The following is a 17,924-nucleotide window of genomic DNA, read 5'->3' as shown; positions in this document are numbered from 1 at the left end:
TCATTCTCAGCTGTTGTTAACAAGTCTGTGGACAGGACCAGGAGCAGGGGCCAAGACCAGGAGCCAGGACCCAGGGGCCAGGACCGGGGGCAGGACCAGGGGGCCGGAGGGTCAAATTGTTCACATTTGTTGTTGTGAATCTAAGGGCCACACAGAGACTTCTTCTCTGATTGACTGCTTGTTGTTGTTGTTGTTGTTTGTGTGTTGAGACAGTGGATCCAGGTCTATTCTGTCTCTGATGACCCTCCTGTTCAAATCCTGTCTCTTATTTATGGCCCGCCAGCTACAGGCCCCGCCCCCTCCGCGGCACTAACTGTCCACGCGTCTTCTCCGCGCTCTTATTGGCAACATTTGACCAACCATCGCCGGCTGACCAATCAGAGAGCTCCATTCGCCGGCGGTGCTGCGCGTCCACACTCTGAGCACGTGCTGCCCGGTGAGCCTGTAAGGAGACACCGGGAGACCCGCTGCTGCCCCCCCTCCGGTATAAAACTGACCGCAGACTGTTTACTGACACAGAAACAGAGAGCAGAGTTCTCACTCATTGATCTGACTTCATTCAATTCATCTTCGTTATCTTTGATTCATCTTTTATCTGATTTTACTAAACACAACTTTTACTTTAATCTTATCTCATCATTAATATTCCCGCCACCTGCCGTCACCGTTAGAGTATCGGTCCATCATGGTGCTGTCCTCGGTCAACAAGATGAAAGTCTTCCAGCTGGTCTTCTCGGACCCCGGCAGGTCCTTCTACAGCAGCGGGGACAAACTGTCCTGCTCCGTGCAGCTGGAGGCGGCTCACTCCTGCAGAGTGACCGGCCTCACTGTCACCGCCGCCGGCTGCGCCCACGTGGACCACCGCGGCGGGAAGAACCGGAGGAGCCGCAGCCAAGAGGTGGAGTACCTGAAGTATGAGGAGGAGCTGAGGCTGGAGGAGCAGCTGAGCAGAGGTAAAGAGCTGGTCCTCAGAGACAGTTAGTATGTTTATAATAACATGTTAATGTGTTTATAATAACATCATCTCACTGCACTGATCAAATAGACAAAATCACTGATAGTTATAATTAACAATATAAAGTTTAAAAACAGTAATCATCCTCCGGTGATTACATCATCATTATAATATATAATAAATAAATAATAATGCTGTGATGTCATTGATCAGATGTTAAATTAATCTGATAATATGTTTTAATGTGTATTATTTAATATTAACGTGTTGTATGATACTGAAGTAGAACTGATGGAGTGAGTGAGTGTGTGTGTGTGTGTGTGTGTGTGTGTGTGTGTGTGTGTGTGTGTGTGTGTGTGGAGTTGAACCTCTGCCTCATGAACCACCTCCACCTGTTTGTCCTCAGACTCTGATGGCTGCTTCCTGCTGCAGCCTGGTAAAACCTACAGCTTCCAGTTCGGCTTCGAGCTGCCGGCCCCAGGGTGAGACTGATCAACTCATCTGATAATCAATAATGTTATTGATCACAGCAGCTGATCTGTCCTGACACGTCCTCTGCTCTCTCCTCAGGCGTCTGGTGTCGTCCTATAAAGGAAAGTTTGGTTACGTGCGATACTACACCCGGGCGGTACTGGACAGGCCTACCCAGCATGCTTTGCAGTGTGAGAGGGAGTTTGAGGTGGAGGAGCCGCTGGACATCAACCGACCCGACCTGCTGGTATGAAAACTCTCTGTGATCCAGCGCCGCTGTAGCTCTGAACAGTCAATCGATGAATCAATGAATCCATGAACTGATAAACAAAAGAATATTAAAATATCTCTAAGGAGCACTTACTGATGCCTGAAACCTCACACACACCTCACACACCTCTGACCAGGTGACTCTGTCCCCCTCCAGGCTCCGGCCGCCGCCGCCAAACAGAAGAAGGTTACCTGTCTGTTCATACCTGACGGCCAGGTGTCCATCAGTGCTAAGATTGACAGGAAGGGATTCTGTGAGGGAGAGGAAATAAATATAAATGCCAAGTTCGAGAACACGTGTTCACGTATCGTGGTGCCGAAGGCCGCAATCATTGCCAAGCACACATACCTCGCCGACGGACGCAGCAAGGTGACGCACAGACAGAGGACGAATCTCAAAACAAAATGTCTCCAGGGTCTTCAAGAGATCAGGAGGTCTCTGGTCTCTGGTCTCTGGTCTCTGATCTCTGTGTGATTCTGTTCAGGTCTTGCGTCAGAAACTGTCGGCGGTTCGGGGAAATCATATCATCTCTGGGATGTGCGACATGTGGCAGGGGAAGAGCATCAGGGTCCCCAAACTGAAGCCGTCGCTGCTGGGCTGTGACATCATCAAGGTGGACTACGCCCTTATGGTGAGTCATGGTCGATGACATCATAACTCTGTCAGAAAAGACCAATAGAAAACCTGCCTGAACTCCACATGAATAAATCCATGTTCATAGAGGGATCAGAGGAACTTTAGAGTAAAGAGGTGAAGAAGAGATTAGACTTGAACCAGATCCAGATGAGATGATGAAAAGAGATGAGATTAGATTAATTAAAATGAGAGTCCTCAACCTTAACCCCCCCCCCCACAGATCTACCTGCACATCCCAGGCAGTGAGAAGCTGGTCCTGGAGCTGCCTCTGGTCATTGGTACGATCCCATTCAGCGGCGTCGGCAGCAGAACCAGCAGCATGAGCAGCCAGGCCGGGTCCCTGGGCAGCCAGGCCGGATCCCTGAGCAGCTGGTCCTCCTTCCCCTCCGCCCCCCCGAGCTACAGTAACATCCACAGGGACCTGAGAGTGGACGGGCCCCGCACCCCGCTGCTCCAAGACTACGACGGTGGGGAGGACGAGGAGGACGATGACGGGGGACTCTTCATGAGAGCACCTGAACTGCACTACCCCCCTCCCCCCGCCTACAGCGAGGTGAGACAACGACCTGAGGATCTGATTGGTTTAATCTCTTCTTCAGTGGTGTCAATCAGAGAGAAAAACATGAGATGAGATGAGACTAAATAAAAAGATGATCGGAGGCTCTTAATCAGGATCGTCTAATCTTCTACAGAAGAAACGACATAAAACGACGTTAATGAGAGAAGATCGATACAATAAGATTAGAAAGAATGAGATAAAACAAAATGAGTTCAGATTAAAAGACATTAGATGAGATTACTGAGATGAAAATGGTGAGAAATGGAACGGGATAAAATGAAATGAGATAAAACAATAAAGGATAAGATTTGAGGAGAAAGTCAGATCATATCAGATGACCTAAAAATAAAATTACATAAAATGTCAGATAAAATAAACTGATAACATGAGACGAGGTGAGATAGGATGGGATGAGATATTTCATATATATATATACTATTATATTATCAGGGATCATTTTAACCCTTGGATAGGATGACAAAATGAGATGAGACCAGGTGATAGAAATGATAGATGAGATTAGATAAGTTTAATTAATAAGATGAAATAAAAAATAAAACGAGATGATTAGATGAGATTAAATGAGATGAGATGAGGTTGTTCGGTGTCGTCCACCCTCCTAATCATCTTGTGTCTGGTTGTCTTCAGGTGGATCAGGACGCCGTTAACCCTCCTCAGGTTGTTCAGGTGTTCTGAGGACATCCTGACGAGGACCAGGAGACGAGTACGACGTCCTGTTAAGACCATCCATGGTCTCGTCCCCTCACAGTTTCCTGATGGGACTCTGAGCTTGGCGCTCACGTGACTCGTTATCTGACCTGTCTGTTATTCCCCGTCGGTTCAAGACTGAAGCGTGGAGCTTGGTGATGACGATGACTCAGCAGTTTTCTGTCAGTGACTCAGATGTTTTCTGTCAGTGACGCAGATGTTTCTGTTTTGTTGTGTAGGTAAACTCAGAGGAAAAGTTTTGTTGTGAAAAGTGTTTTTGATATTTGCTGTCTCTCAGTCCAGTGTTCGGATTGGTTGTTTTGTACGACTAGAGTTAAAGAAAGTTTTATACATTTTGTAAATAAAAGCAGATGTTTATTTTTTTTACTCAGAGAATAAATCCATTTTCCAACTGTCCCTCCTGATCCCAGCGTGTTTCACCACAACAAATAAAACCTAATGTACTCTTCAAGTACAGATGACGGTAAACAACAACAAGCACAACAAAATCACCATCAAGTCTTACTGTATAAGGTGGTTGATGCGTTCATGGCCTCAGGTAGAAAATCAGTCATACAGCCATCGTTACATGTGCAGTTCAGCTCTCAGTGATCATACAGAAAGAGTAAGCACTATCTGAGAAGGGACGTGGGCCTCTGTGCAGTCATCAGCTAACTCAGTCTCTAGGGCTTATCACTCGAGGAGGTCCGCGAGGGGAGAGTGGAAACATGAGATGGGGGGGTCCCTCTTGTAAGACAACCCCCGTCCTGGAACTGAAACAGAAAGACCACGAGAGTTATTTAAAGCTAAATTAAAGCTAAAGCTATTACACTTTCTGTATAATCACTGAGAGCTGAACTGCACATGTAACGACAGCTGTATGACTGATTTTCTACGTGGGTCCATGAACACATCATCACCACTCACAGTTAATACGAGCTAATACGTCAGTAATGAGAATCTCATACTTTAACAGTGACAGGAGCCATTCTGCATAATGACAACTTTTACTGTAAACAAGGACCTTCTGTTGGTCAGCACTGTGACCTGTAACACAATATTTTTATAGTGTTGTCACTACATTTACCTGAGGACAGGTGTGATTACCTGTCACACTGCTGGACTTCAGTAAACTCAGGTTTGACCCGAGTGTTTCCTCCAGCACCGTAAAATCATCATCAACACTGGAACACTGTATGTACCTGACTGTGTTTATGTAATTGTCATGATCCGTGTGGCGCTGTCAGTGAGCGTGATGGTGGAAGTGGGATAAAGGTCAGAGGAGTCTGGTCTTTGTTTTGACAGATGCACAGAGACACATTTAGACTCAGTGTCTCTGGATCAGGTCTTGTCTCTGCTCAGTGAATCTGTCTCCGTCTCATTTCTGTAAAACACTTTTAGACAGAAAAAAATGTGAAGTCACAACATTTTTGAAAAGATAGTTTTGAGTGAGGACGTTGTCTGTGAAGGAGAACACTTATAAAGACACTTAATGACACTTTTCAAAAGGAACTAAAGTTTTTAGAAAGAAAACTTTTTTGAATCAGATTCAGTCTCTAATGCTGCCTTCAGGGACCTCGGGGTCTGCTCCATCTACTAACTCAGTCATTCAGCCTGATGCTCCTTCTCAGCCACTGTCCCGCTCTTTGTTCCAGAACCTGTTGAGGACGCATCTCTTCAGAGAGACCTCCTCTCCTCACACCTCTGACAGCCTCACCTGTCTAACCAGTTCTGACTGTGAACTTCAGGTGAGTAAATGTAAATGTTTCCATCCTCCATTATCATTCATTCATTCATTTTCTACCGCTTATCCTCCTAGTAGGGTCGCGGGGAGGGCTGGAGCCTATCCCAGGCATCCTTTCGGGCGAGAAGGCGGGGTACACCCTGGACAGGTCGCCAGTCCATCGCAGATGTAAATGTAAATATGTAAATTTAACAAATAATGAAACCTTTAAAAATAACACTGTTTTTACCAACTGAAACGTCTTCAGGGGTTTAGACCTGGTTTAAAGCTCAGGTCAGTCCTGAAGGTTTGTGGGTGTGTGTGTGAGTGTGTGTATATGTGAGTGTGTGTGTGTGTGTGGGTGTGTGCGCGTGCATGTGTGTGTGTTGTATGAGCAGCGTAATCGGACTCTGTTGTTTACTGCGACTGCAACAGCTGTTCACATCAGAATCTCCTCGTGTGACCTCTGACCTCTGACAACAACACATCAACACACTGTAGCTGCACAGAGACTCACACATACAGCACATATCACACATCTACTTTCAGTTTGGCCTAATCTTAGTAACACGTGTAAACAGACCTGGACCCTGGACCAGAACCACATCCTGCAGATCTGCTCTCATCGTGTTACATTTGGCCTCGATACGTCTCGGCCTCGAACGTCTCCTCTGCTTTCTCTTTTTTTTTGGAGCTGCAGTCCTCCACCTGCAGGACCAGCAGCCCGGCATCACTCTCATTGGTCGGCAGGGTATCCCATGCTGCGTGTGATTGGTTGATGCCCGGAGATCACTCGTTCAGAGAGTGCTCGGGCATCTGAGTCAGCGCTGCCGCCCAGATTCCTCTTTCTGTTTCCACATTTAGAAGCACTGAGCTAACGCTAACGAATGAAACTGGGTCCTGCTGCAGCTCAGCGCTCATGTTAACCAGCCACTGTGAACACACAACCAGCCAATCACAGCGGAGCACATAATTAACAAGCCAAAGCTTAACGAGTGTGGTGTGCTCGTTAAAATTGAATTGATAATCTCAGTTTATTTCATTCAGGACTCAAGTTCTCACGACAGGAAATAAGCTTCATAGAATGAGTTTCCAAATTAAGAGTTTAAAGATAGAGGTGAAATTTGAGCTGACCTCAGATCAGAGAGGACTTCCTAGAAGAACATGAGACAGGCAGAGGGACAGAGGGACAGAGACACAGACTCAGAGACTGTTGCTATGGTTACCCCCCTCCTCAGCTCTGGCAAACCAGTCATTGCTGAATGACATAAAGCACATCACTACTGGAGCTCCAGCACAAGAAAGTCTCCACAAACACCAGGTTTCTGAAGTTTCTGGTTTTATTCTATGACATAAAACACGTCAGTAAATACCCCATTCCTGATTCTTGAAGCTTTTATATTCTCTGTTGCTATCAAGCATCTGAATGAGAATACAGAGGTTTTAGGGGACGTTAAATGTCATTATGTTGAACATGAAAATCGATCTACTCACCAGTCCACCTTTAGAGTCTCGTTAAACTCAGCAGTCCACCTTTAGAGCCTCTCTGTGTGTTTATACAAACTGTCACTAACTCTGTCAGAGGAAGAACTTATGTAGAACAGGTCAGACAGGAATCAAACTACAAGCTGAAGTTTAGTGGTGTTGATGTTGACGTCATGTGACCCTGGTGTAGTTGGTTTATAGTCTAACATTAACTTTTTACTTCTCATTGTAATGAGGCTCCAAACATCAAACAGTGATGTTCATTAGTGAAGATGATCCTGCTGAACTAAACCTCAGGATCAGAAACTGTTGTTATTTTCTCTAATAATCCAAAACACAATGGAGAAATCCTATTGGCTGTTTGTGGAGGGAACCAGGGTGAAGCTAACTTCAGGTGGACTACAAACATACTTCATCCTGCTGCAGTCTATAATCCTGGTAATGACACAGTTAACTGTAACATGAACCATTAGAGAATCTGCTCTCTCTCTGATTGGTCAGAACCCTCTAATCTACCCGGAGACACCTCTGTACAGGTTTGTGATTGGTAGTGGTTGTAATTTTCAACAAAGAAAGAGAAAGTAAAGAAGCGGAGCAAATCAACAGGAAGCAGGTTGATCAGGTTGGACAGATTCCTGATCATCGATCAATATGTTTGTCATCCGGCTGATGATTGTCTCTCTGTTCGTCCATCAGGTGATGAGTTCAGGTACCAAACTCCTGCTGTAAACTGCTGTTTCTGTCTTGAGTGTTACACTGATAGTGAAAATGGTTCTGACACAGCAGCTGCTCTTATTAGTCAATCAGTCTGATCACAGATCAATGACCAACTGTTTATCTGTCAGCTGACTCAGACCTGATAATAAACCTGGGCTGTTTATCAGACCCTGTGGACCACTTCATTACTGCTCTGCAGGAGCTAACTGAGGGACCACAGGGTCTTTCAAAGGAGGGAAGTCTGCTGCTGAGACCTTTGTGTGTCTCTGAGCTTTTTTAACATTATTCACGTTTCCCATGATGCTTTGTTCCTCCCAGGTTCAGGACGACACTCCCTGTGGGCGCTGGCCTCCTACATCTCAGGGACGACCCCGTTTCCAGAGTTCTCTGTGGTCCTGATGTTGGACGACGTCCAGGTGGGTTACTATGACTCAGAGCTGGACCGAGTGACGAGGGTCGGCGGGGCAGGTGAGGAGGGGGCGGAGCTGGGCCTGGGCCAGGAGGCAGTGTCCGTGTTGCGGGAAATGTTCTCCAACATGGGTAGGAGGCTGACGCTGGTCAAACATCGCTTCAACCTGACGGCGGGAGTCCACGTCCAGCAGAGAGTGACGGGCTGCGAGGTGCTGGAGGACGGACAGCCGGCGCTCATCATGTTCAGGGACGGGTCCAACGGGCAGGACGCCGACAGCCTCATGTACAACATGACACACTTCACATACGCCGGCAGGGAGGGCGGGGAGATCCAGTGGGACGCTGTGAAGAAGACGTACTTCCAGATGCTCTATTCAAATATCTACCTGCCCTTCTGTGTCTGGACTCTCAGGACCCTCCTCGACAGGGAAAAGCACCTGGTGATGCGTCGGGTCCGACCTCGAGTCCGCCTCATAACTAAACAGGTAGTGGGCGGGGCTCAGGTCACCTGTCTGGCCACAGACTTCTACCCTCGCCACATTAACCTGACGCTGCTGCGGGACAGCCGGCCCGTGGACGAGGACGAGCTGACCGGCGGCTCAGTGCTGCCCAACGGTAACGGCCTCTACCAGGTGAGGAAGACGCTGACGGTCGGCGACGAGGAGCTGCGGAGAAAACACAACTACACCTGCACCACCTCTCACCTGAGCCTGGACAACCGGCTGGAGGTGAGCTGGAGGGCCGAGTTCTCCCGCTCTTACAGGGTTCACATCATCTCTGCTCCTGTCGGCCTGATGGTCGCTGTCCTCCTGCTGCTGGTGCTGCTGTGGAGGAGGAGGAGGAGGAGGAGGTCAGAGGGCGTCGCCATGGAGACACAGGAGTAGCCAGAGGAGCCTGAGCTCTAAATGAAGAAAGTGATTCAGACACAGAAACAATACACACCAGGTGTGTGCAACCTGCAGCCAGGGAGAACCAACAGTCTGCAGGGTTACACCTGAGCAGGTGATGTCACCTGTGGAGTCTTTATGGATGAAGACCCGTGAAAGATGTACCCATACCTGATATTCATACTTAATAGTTATTTTAACTACTTCCCTTTAGTTTCATGTGTAATCTGCATCATATCTTTATGAAGTGTTTTCTTTGTCAAGTCTTTCAATCTGAACTACTCAGTGAGTACAGCTGGAAGATAAATGCAGTACAGTAGAAGTATACAGTAACCAGTAAAGTACCTCCAAACTGAACCTGTAGTAACCTGTAGTACTTGAAGTAATTGTACTCAGTTTTCAGGACTGGACTGTGTGGTAAAGATACTGTCTCAACTAATGGGATCAATAATGATTTAAAAAGGGAAAGTGTTTTTCATCACCACGTCATAAAGCCATTATATAATACCTTTAATGATGCTGTGTGAGTATTGTCCTCCTCTGGACCAAACAGCCCCCTGTCACTCTCGACCTGCCCACCAGGTGTCCTCAAACTGATTCTCAATCACCTTAGCTGCACCCTCACACACCTGTAACAGAGTCTAATATGCAGCAGTAGTATGTGGATTAAAATTACACAAAACCTGTATTACTAGTTGTGACGTGTGACCTTGACCTATCTATCTATCTATCTATCTATCTATCTAACTATCTATCTATCTAACTAACTAAATTACCTGCTGTCAGTCAGTGACGTCACGTGGCGACCTTTGACCTGAGGTCATCCATGACGTGCTCTAACCTTTAACAGAGCTGCCATCGTGACGCGGGACGTTGCAGACAGACACTCGGCGGGAGAAACGTTGGGACTCCAGCTGCCGGTGAGTGTGTTTACAGCGGTTTATGTGCGCGTTGTATTGCTGTACCTCTAAGTGGGCATGCGCGCCTAAGCAGCCGTTAGCCGTTAGCCGTTAGCCGCCAGCTAATGACAGTTGTGTTGCGAGGGGAAAACGGAACAGGTTTTGACCGGCGACATTTGTTGTTAACGGTGAACTGTATTTCTGTATTTCAATCGTCTTAGGAAATGTCATTTTACTGTCAAGTAGCGTTAATGCTAGAATCTTTGCTGTTCTTAGTATTTTTTTGCAACTAATCAGTGACAAGACAATCTGCTTCCTCTTTACACTGCCTCGCGCTTTCCCAGTGTACGTGGTTGCGTTTTTAGGTGTGATAGTTTGGACAGTGATCGTTTCCGTTTTAAAATGAAAACGAAGTAGAGTCGACACAGCCTTACTATCATCTTGTGGACATGTTGGTTTGGCTTCATGATCACAGACAACAAAGTGATATGGACCATAAAATGGACCATGGGTGAGACTTCTACTAGGTGTTCAGGAAGCCCAACAAGCTGGGCAAGCTCCTCATCCTTGTTCCTGCAACAGTTGAACGTGACAGTGGCAGCAGTGCAAGGAATATGGGACAATGGGTGAAACTCAGTTGGGTATTAGCTGGAATCTGCCCCATCCACACCGTGACTCACGTGACCCTAATGACTCACATAATGAAGAAGTTATCTCAAGGCAGTTTTCATACAGAGCAAGTCAATGTCTCACATGTGACCTCCAAGACTCTCAAGGTGTAATGAACCAGCTTGACTTAAAAGCCTGGGACTCCCAACTAGTCATTTACAACCGAAGAGGCCTTTTGGATGAGAATTGAAACTGAATTAAAAACACAAGTCCAGTTGCTGTTGTACAGCTCTGAAAGATACCATGACCTGGAAGTCTGACAGTCTTCACAGACAGCCTAGATGTAAAACATTAACATTGTACATGTTATTTGTTTACATCAGTGATTGGCAACTGGCAGCCCGTTGGCCAAAACTGGCCAAGCCGAACAGATTCACAAAAGAAGAACAAGAAACAGTGAAAATCTTTCAGGAGATCTTAGGAGATAATGCAAAAAAGTACACTGTGGCCTTGTTCACCCATGGAGACGACCTGAAGGAGGACGGAGTCTCCATAGAGACATTCATTAGTCAGAATCAGCTTCGCCGTGACTTCATCAGTCAGTGTGATGGAGGTTACCATGCTGCTGAAGAACTGCAGCGTCCAGTACCAAGTGTTCAACAACAAAAACATGGAGGACAGGGATCAGGTCAAAGGGCTGTTTGACAAAATAGATTCAGTCTCTGAGGGAGGACGTTTGTTTTATAAGACAAGACCTTGGTTATTGAATCTAATGATCAGAGCCGGAAGGATGATTTACCACAGTTACTGTTGGTTATTTAACACCATCTGTAACTTATTCAGATGGTTACTGAGACACATGAGAAATATCAATGTACAGAGGTCAATATTTTTTCTCTTCTGTTGAAGTCAGATCATGTCAACCTGAACAGACCCCCCCACCATTTTGAATTCACCACTCTTACAAATTTGATCAGTTCATTATTTCACATTAATATATATAAAGGCTGGGGACATATTGAGGGGCTATTGCTCTAACCTGAAAAATAGGCAACCTGCTAAATGTAAGGGCCTAACAGCCATCACCATGTACCTGAATGATGTAAAGTATGCTCATTTAACCAATCACAAATCAGTTTTAAATGTATCAATTGTTTTAAACTTGAAGAGATTAATAAAAATCTAAATATTGCACACAGCCAGTCAAGTTCTTCTAAACTAGAGTTCAGATGATGGAGCTGTCTCTGAAAGAAACTTTCTAAAAATACTAAAATACAAAAAAAAAAGCCTTAAAATGTAGTGGAGCAAGTAACTGACAACAGGCAAAGGACAAAAGTTCATTTCAGGCAAGCAGCGTTCACTGTCTCTTAGCTTTTTGCAGACAACTGGACTCGCTTGAGGTTCTTTAAGAAGTTTCACCTCTAATCCGAAAGGCTTCTTCAGTCCAGATGCCTTCGTAAAGTTCTAAGAGATACATGATTACAGTCACCACTTCGTAGTATTTTGTGTAAGTAAATTTATTATTTAACAATACAAGGCAGGCTTAAATGAATGGAATGAGTAGACTGACTACTGAATGAGTGACTCAGTATCACAGTCAGTTGAAAAATGTAATCATGTGATTGTTGGCAGCTTTGAATTGGACTGAATCAACCAATCCTTTAAGCTATTGCGTTGTTTTATATTTCCAGACACCATCCGGTGTCTGTGACAGCTCCGTGGAGCATCCTGGTTTTCATGTGTGAGGCAGAGTCTCTACAGGTTGATGGGGTTGGGAAACATCATGTACTGTAGGTATTTAGAGGAGAGTTGTATCTCTGACTTTAATCATGTTGTGTGAAAGTTTCTATTGACAACAACAATAAATGAAAACATCATCATGAACATTTCTAAACTCTTATAAACCAGATGATTCACATTCAAGAGTAAATTCACCAAAGTCATGTTTTAACATTTAATAGAAATGATTCTCTACAACATATGAAAACATCTTCCACAAATGCAGCATCTTAAGAGATTCTTTTATCGATTGATTGATTGATCAGCTGCTGTGTTTAATTACCAGTCTGTTTATTGTCTCCTGGATCTGAATGTGGTTTTCTTCTGTGGGTCAAACTCTCACAGCTGCGCCACCTGCAGGCCACTTCAGTCCTCTACAGTCTGGATCAGTTCATACATCAAGTCTTTATAAACCTGTTTAACTCCTCGTGTAGCTGCCGTTTATTTGTCCAACAGCCAAACAGAACAAGTTCAGAACAATAAAACTCTGGTACAAAAGGTTAAAAACTTGTCAGCAGAGCACAGGTACATCAGTGCAGGTTCAACGCCACCACAGGAAACAGACTCCACCTTTACTATAAAAGTCTTTAAAACCAAATGTCAAACAGCTGCTGGACGGTTCGTCTGCGGGGACCGTGAACACAGACCACCTGGTCTCACCTGCAGTAAACAGTTATTAAACACTGCATAATAAAAAAGAGAGGGAGTGCGCGTGTCTCAGTAAATAGCCTCGTCCATGTTGTCGTCACTGTCTCCTCCAAACTCCTCTCCGTTATCGAAGTACGACATTATGTAGTCCGTCTCCTGCAGACGAGGAGCAGGGACAGAAAACACTAAATCCAACAGGCTGAAGATCAATAACTCTAACAATAATCTTGAGAGAATCTTAATTATTTTACACTGATTAATTAAACACTAATATTATTGTTTTGTTTTTTTCTCACCTCCTCAAACTCTTCTTCATCATACTCCTCCTCTCCCTCAGCCTCCTCTTCCTCCTGTTTCTTCTTCTCTTCTCCCTCCTCTTCATCTGAACTCTGCTGCTCCTCCTTCTTCTCCAGAGTCTGACGCAATTAAGGTGGAAATGATTGTTAAGGTGGAACAGCAGCTGAAACTTTGACCTAGTTATTTATGTATAATATGATATAATATAATTCATGCTTCTTCACCTCCAGATTGAGCAGAACTTCCTCTTTCTCTTTGACTTGTTTCTTCTTCAGACCAGGCTGAACTCTGTCAGAGCGACTGACCGCCACCGAGACGCCTGAGGAGACAGAGACAGTCAGTCATCATTCATCCATTCATTAGTCATTCATCCATCAGGAGAACATCTGTCTATCTGACCATCAAAACAGCTGTGACAGAGAAAATCAAAACCAGAGTCAGACATGAATAGTTCGTCTCCGTCTTCCCAGCATGCAGCTGTACACCAACATGAGACGTTAATATGTGGTTGAATGGAGGTTGTGACGTCAGGTGACCAAAAGGACAACGACTAACGCCAATGTCACTTGGACGACAGCTGACTGACATTTTGTTGGTTTTAACTCAATCAGGAACCGAAACCAGCGTCTTCGAAACGTCTCACGACGTGTTGACACATAAAATACTGACGTTCTGATCGTGAGCAAAACCCGACGTCTGATAAACGTCACAGTGTTAACTCGCTAATGGACTTTTATTTCCAACCAAAATGTGACGTGTCTCTGGTGCTGGGTTGACACGTGTTGGTGAACGATGGAACAGGTCCAGGACCTTAGTCTTCTGTGTCTGATGACGTCAGACATGTTGGATTTCTATCAATATATTCATCAATATATCGGAAAAACAGAACAGCTGAGAGGAAACGATTTAACATAAATCTTTATTTTTATCCAGATTATGAAAACAACAATTTAAACATGTAGTACTGCAGCACTGACCCAGAGTGTATTTAGAGTACTGCTTGTGTTTATAATACTGCATGTATTTAGAGTACTATGTGTCTTTACAGTACTGTGTCTGTATTTACAGTACTGTGTGTACTGACCGTCTCTGCGAGGTTTCCTGACGTGGACTCGGAGCTCTCTGGGGAATCTCTTCCAGTCTGAAACCACAACAGAACATCAGAGAGCAGTTCATGGTAAACACACTACTACTGATACACACTGTAGGTACACACTACTACTACTGATACACACTGTAGGTACACACAACTACTACTGATACGCACTGATACAAATGAAGCAGAAAAAGTAAAAACAGTAAAAACACAAAGTAAAAACTGATTAAAACCAGCGAAGAACAAGTTACAAAGAGTCAAATACTAAAAAGAACAATTCATACATGTTTGTTATATATGAAATGTATTAATATTAAACAGTAGAAGAACATCTTTTATTTTGAAGCAACAGATCAGACTCTGACAGACTGCAGCTGAGTTTCTCTTCCAGATGTTTTTCTTCCAGATGTTCCTGCAGCTGGAACCAGTATTTTCTAAATCGTCCTGATGCTGCAGCTGCTTCTCCTCCGTCTGAACTGACCCTCAGCTCCTGATCGTCATGACGACATTTAGTGTGATTCTCTTCCTGGAGGACAGAGTCATGATGGAGTCGTCCGGCGCTCAGAGACCGAACAGCTGCACTGACTGTCCCTGTTAAAGGTGTGTATTAATCGGAGTGATGTCTCACCTGGAGTCCAGTCCAGCAGACCGTCCGTCTGCTCGTTGCTGTGATACTTATCAGAGTACCTCTCCACATCTGGACAGGAAACACAGATAAGACCTTCACAATAAAACTAATGTTCAGGAGATTATTGCTGATGTTTATTGATCAGCTGATCCAGGACCTGCTGTCAGCTGATTGTTGTTTACATTTCATACATCATGTTTATTTATGCCTCAGTGAAAGGCAAAGTATTGATTATCGATGTGATGTGTAGTTCTGTGTGTGTGAGTCTGTGAGCTTTTCTTTCTGTCTTTGTGAGGACCAGTTCTAGTTTAAACCAGCGTCATGAGAAGTCCAGTGTGAGGGTTCAGACCTGGTTTTAAGGTTCAGATTAGAATCAGGTTTAGGTTCGGGTCGGGAACTAGAGAAAACATTATTCCAGCTGAAGGCCCTCACAAGTACAGAAAGTAGAGAGTGTGTGTGCTGTGACCTCTGACCTTTGTGTGCAGCAGCTGGTTGGATGAAGCAGGGCAGACTCTTCATGGCTCCTCTGAACTCCTGTTTGAGAGCTAACAGATACTCCGCCTCCTCCCCAACTGCCAGGGGGAGGGGCTTCTGCTCCATCACCTGGAAAACAACACACACAGTCAACTGCAAGTCCCAGAATGCACTGCTGTCAGAAACATCCAATCATCTAATGACATGTAACACTGCTGGATCCATCAGTATTTAAAGCCCTGTTCTTTATGCTGTATCACATTCAGACTGTCCCATTAACAGCAGCTGATCAGCTGTGATCAGCTGTGATCTGCTGATCAGCTGTCTGCAGTGTATCATGATGTTCAGACAACTCTCACTGGATCACAATGATACTGAAGGAAACTTAAAATCAGGAGGATTCTCTAAGAAGTTCTGCAGCCTCTGTTTCTCTGGAGCTTTACTGTGGAGGGACATCAGAGATGATGACATCATCAGGAAGAGAGGTCACTGAACCAGATCAATATGTGGTTCAGGTCTGACTAATTCAGGACTCTGAGGAGAGTTACAGGTTGCTCTGTGTTTACATGAGACCAACAGGTTAAATATCCAGAACAGTTCTGTGAGGAGGTTCAGGTCTGAAGGCGGTCTGGACTCTGGGGGGTCTGGACTCGGGGGGTCTGGACTCTGGGGGGTCTGGACTCTGAGGGTCTTACAGGGAAGGCAGGTGTCGGCTGCTGCATGGATGGAGGTAAACTGTCTCCTCTGCTGATGCCGACAGCATCCACACTGAAACTCATCGTCCTCCGACCTCGACCACGACCCGCCATCACTGCTGCTCCTCAGACCAGACCAGATCAGACCGGGACAGAATGGATCAGACCGGTTGGAGGTGAGTCTGGATCCTGACAGAACCAAAACAATAGAATAAAACTTTATTGTCCAACAGAGGTGAACATAATCTTCAGCACAAGAACATGAAACCTCAGCAGTACACACACACACACACACACACACACACAGTGGTTTCCTGTTTAACTTTAATCTTCATGAATCTGAAAAACTGAAAACAAACTCCTGCTCAGACATCACACACCTCAGTTATTGATCTTCAGTTTATTGTTTATTGATTTCACCTTTTGTTACAATCAGAATCAGCTTTAAAATAAATAAATAATCCAATATATTCTATTCTATATTCCATATTATGTTAAACTGACTCGGAACAAACTGGTGGTTTCAACTGAAGCAGAGAATCTGGGGTCACGGTACGTAACCAGCGTTACATCTACTGACGCTGCTAACAGCTGTTAGCATCGTTAGCTGTATTAGTATCGTTAGCTGCTGTATTAGCAGCAGTGCAGTTAGCATGTTTACCGGCCGCGTGTCACCTTCAGTCTGTGCTTTCCTGCTGATAATCGTGGTTCATCTCCTCATCAGACGGACACTGAGTTATCTGCTCAGCGGAGCATCCTGCAGACAATACAACATCTTTGTTTACATCCACCTCCGCGCCATCTTCTTCTTCTTCTTCTTCTTCCTCTTCCTCCTCCTCCTCCTCTTCTTCGTCTTCTTCTTCTGTAATGATTAGTTTCTACCCGCCACCGCCACCTGCTGTTCAGAGAGGCTGTTACACACTGTTCTTTAACTGACTGTTGACCGTCAACATGACGCAGAGCTGAGAACATTGATCAGTCCGTTGATCAATGAATGTATTGATAGGAAATCGGTTGGTGAGAACTTTGATAACTGATGAAGTCAAGTTAATAAAAAAACAAATATTTCTTAAATGAGAAGATTTGTTGATTTTATTTTAATATTTTTTTTATTATACTGACGTCATTGTGATGTGTCAGTTTTAAATGTGATGACATTTCTCACTATTTTCTGAATTTACAAACCAGATAATCAATCAGTTAATCAATAAAATAATTGAACAATTGATTCATGTTGAAATAATCTCTGGAGTTCTTCCACCAGACGTCATGTAAAACATTCATCATTTTACATTTTCAGACCATCCTCCTTCTTCCATCCTTCATCCCTTCATCCCTTCATCCCTTCATTTCTTTATTTTCTTTCTTTCTTTCTTTCTTTCTTTCTTTCTTTCTTTCTTTCTTTCTTTCTTTCTTTCTTTCTTCAGTTCTTGTCCACATCATCCCTCCATCCTTTCATCCTTCTTTCATTTCCTTCACTCTTCCTCTCTAATTTTTATTCCTTCGCTCCATCCTTCTCTCTTTCTTTTCCTCATCCATCTTTTCATCCTTTGCTTAATTTCTTCTCTCTTTCCTACTCCTGTCATTTCCTTGTCCTTTCATTATATTTTCACATTTCAGCTTCCTTCCTTCCTTCCTTCCTTCCTTCCTCTCTTCTCTGTCCTTCCTTTCTCCCTTCTTTCTTTCCTTCCTTCCTTCCTTCCTTCCTTCCTCTCATTATGGTCCTCAGCTCCACGTTGACCTCAGCAGTGACCTCCTCCCTCCCCCCTCCTCACTTCACCTCAGGGCCCCCCTCAGTCCCTGTGGGTCCTCAGGCCCTGCCCCTCCTCCTCAGGCCCCACCCCTGCCGTCCATCAGTGTGGGGTCAGTTTGAATCAGGTCTTCAGGAGGCTCAGCAGGATCTCTGAGCTCTGATGTGTCTCTGCCTTCGTCCTCACAGAGTTCATATCTAACAGGGTTTAAATCAAGAAGAAGAG

General features: G+C 44.8%; 3 protein-coding genes across 4 annotated transcripts; 2 read left to right on the top strand and 1 right to left on the bottom strand.

The window, feature by feature from the left end:
- The first annotated feature begins 541 nt into the window (after positions 1-541).
- LOC111234118 (thioredoxin-interacting protein-like) lies at positions 542-3,916 on the top strand. Its single transcript, XM_022762048.1, has 7 exons — positions 542-953; positions 1,362-1,437; positions 1,526-1,673; positions 1,854-2,066; positions 2,182-2,328; positions 2,554-2,886; positions 3,541-3,916. Exons 1-7 carry the CDS (start codon positions 686-688, stop codon positions 3,586-3,588), a joined length of 1,233 nt encoding a protein of 410 aa, XP_022617769.1. The 5' UTR covers positions 542-685; the 3' UTR covers positions 3,589-3,916.
- A 3,482-nt stretch (positions 3,917-7,398) lies between these two features.
- Positions 7,399-9,509, top strand: LOC111234079 (hereditary hemochromatosis protein homolog). The gene is made up of 2 exons (XM_022761996.1): positions 7,399-7,517; positions 7,844-9,509. The coding sequence occupies exons 1-2, from the start codon at positions 7,460-7,462 to the stop codon at positions 8,818-8,820; spliced, it is 1,035 nt and encodes a 344-aa protein (XP_022617717.1). The 5' UTR covers positions 7,399-7,459; the 3' UTR covers positions 8,821-9,509.
- Positions 9,510-11,850: 2,341 nt separating this feature from the next.
- polr3gl (RNA polymerase III subunit G like) lies at positions 11,851-16,786 on the bottom strand. Of its 2 annotated transcripts, none has more exons than XM_022761998.1 (8): positions 16,610-16,786; positions 15,949-16,137; positions 15,253-15,382; positions 14,780-14,848; positions 14,140-14,196; positions 13,280-13,374; positions 13,055-13,174; positions 11,851-12,914 (listed from the first exon to the last, which is right to left on the bottom strand). In XM_022761998.1, the coding sequence occupies exons 2-8, from the start codon at positions 16,060-16,062 to the stop codon at positions 12,828-12,830; spliced, it is 672 nt and encodes a 223-aa protein (XP_022617719.1). In that variant the 5' UTR covers positions 16,063-16,137; positions 16,610-16,786; the 3' UTR covers positions 11,851-12,827. The 2 variants fall into 2 exon arrangements, with proteins under 2 accessions (XP_022617719.1, XP_022617718.1); XM_022761997.1 differs by having other exon boundaries at positions 16,624-16,786.
- Positions 16,787-17,924: the final 1,138 nt, after the last annotated feature.

The sequence above is a fragment of the Seriola dumerili genome, unplaced genomic scaffold (assembly GCF_002260705.1).
Source record: "Seriola dumerili isolate Sdu_G_001 unplaced genomic scaffold, Sdu_1.0 BDQW01000435.1, whole genome shotgun sequence".
NCBI classification, from domain to species: Eukaryota; Metazoa; Chordata; class Actinopteri; order Carangiformes; family Carangidae; genus Seriola; species Seriola dumerili.
This window is presented reverse-complemented; position numbering and strand designations above follow the sequence as displayed.

What these genes read in the sequence shown, in the direction of transcription:
- LOC111234118 (XM_022762048.1), top strand. Translation starts at nt 686, where the DNA reads ATGGTGCTGTCCTCGGTCAACAAGATGAAAGTCTTCCAGCTGGTCTTC. An exon ending in TCGCCGACGGACGCAGCAAG is followed by an intron (nt 2,067 to 2,181) that starts GTGACGCACAGA and finishes GATTCTGTTCAG; the next exon opens with GTCTTGCGTCAGAAACTGTC. An exon ending in AGGTGGACTACGCCCTTATG is followed by an intron (nt 2,329 to 2,553) that starts GTGAGTCATGGT and finishes CCCCCCCCACAG; the next exon opens with ATCTACCTGCACATCCCAGG.
- LOC111234079 (XM_022761996.1), top strand. Translation starts at nt 7,460, where the DNA reads ATGTTTGTCATCCGGCTGATGATTGTCTCTCTGTTCGTCCATCAGGTG. An exon ending in CCATCAGGTGATGAGTTCAG is followed by an intron (nt 7,518 to 7,843) that starts GTACCAAACTCC and finishes TGTTCCTCCCAG; the next exon opens with GTTCAGGACGACACTCCCTG.
- polr3gl (XM_022761998.1), bottom strand. Translation starts at nt 16,062, where the DNA reads ATGGCGGGTCGTGGTCGAGGTCGGAGGACGATGAGTTTCAGTGTGGAT. An exon ending in AGCCGACACCTGCCTTCCCT is followed by an intron (nt 15,383 to 15,948) that starts GTAAGACCCTCA and finishes GTTGTTTTCCAG; the next exon opens with GTGATGGAGCAGAAGCCCCT. An exon ending in CAGGAAACCTCGCAGAGACG is followed by an intron (nt 13,375 to 14,139) that starts GTCAGTACACAC and finishes CTGTCTCCTCAG; the next exon opens with GCGTCTCGGTGGCGGTCAGT.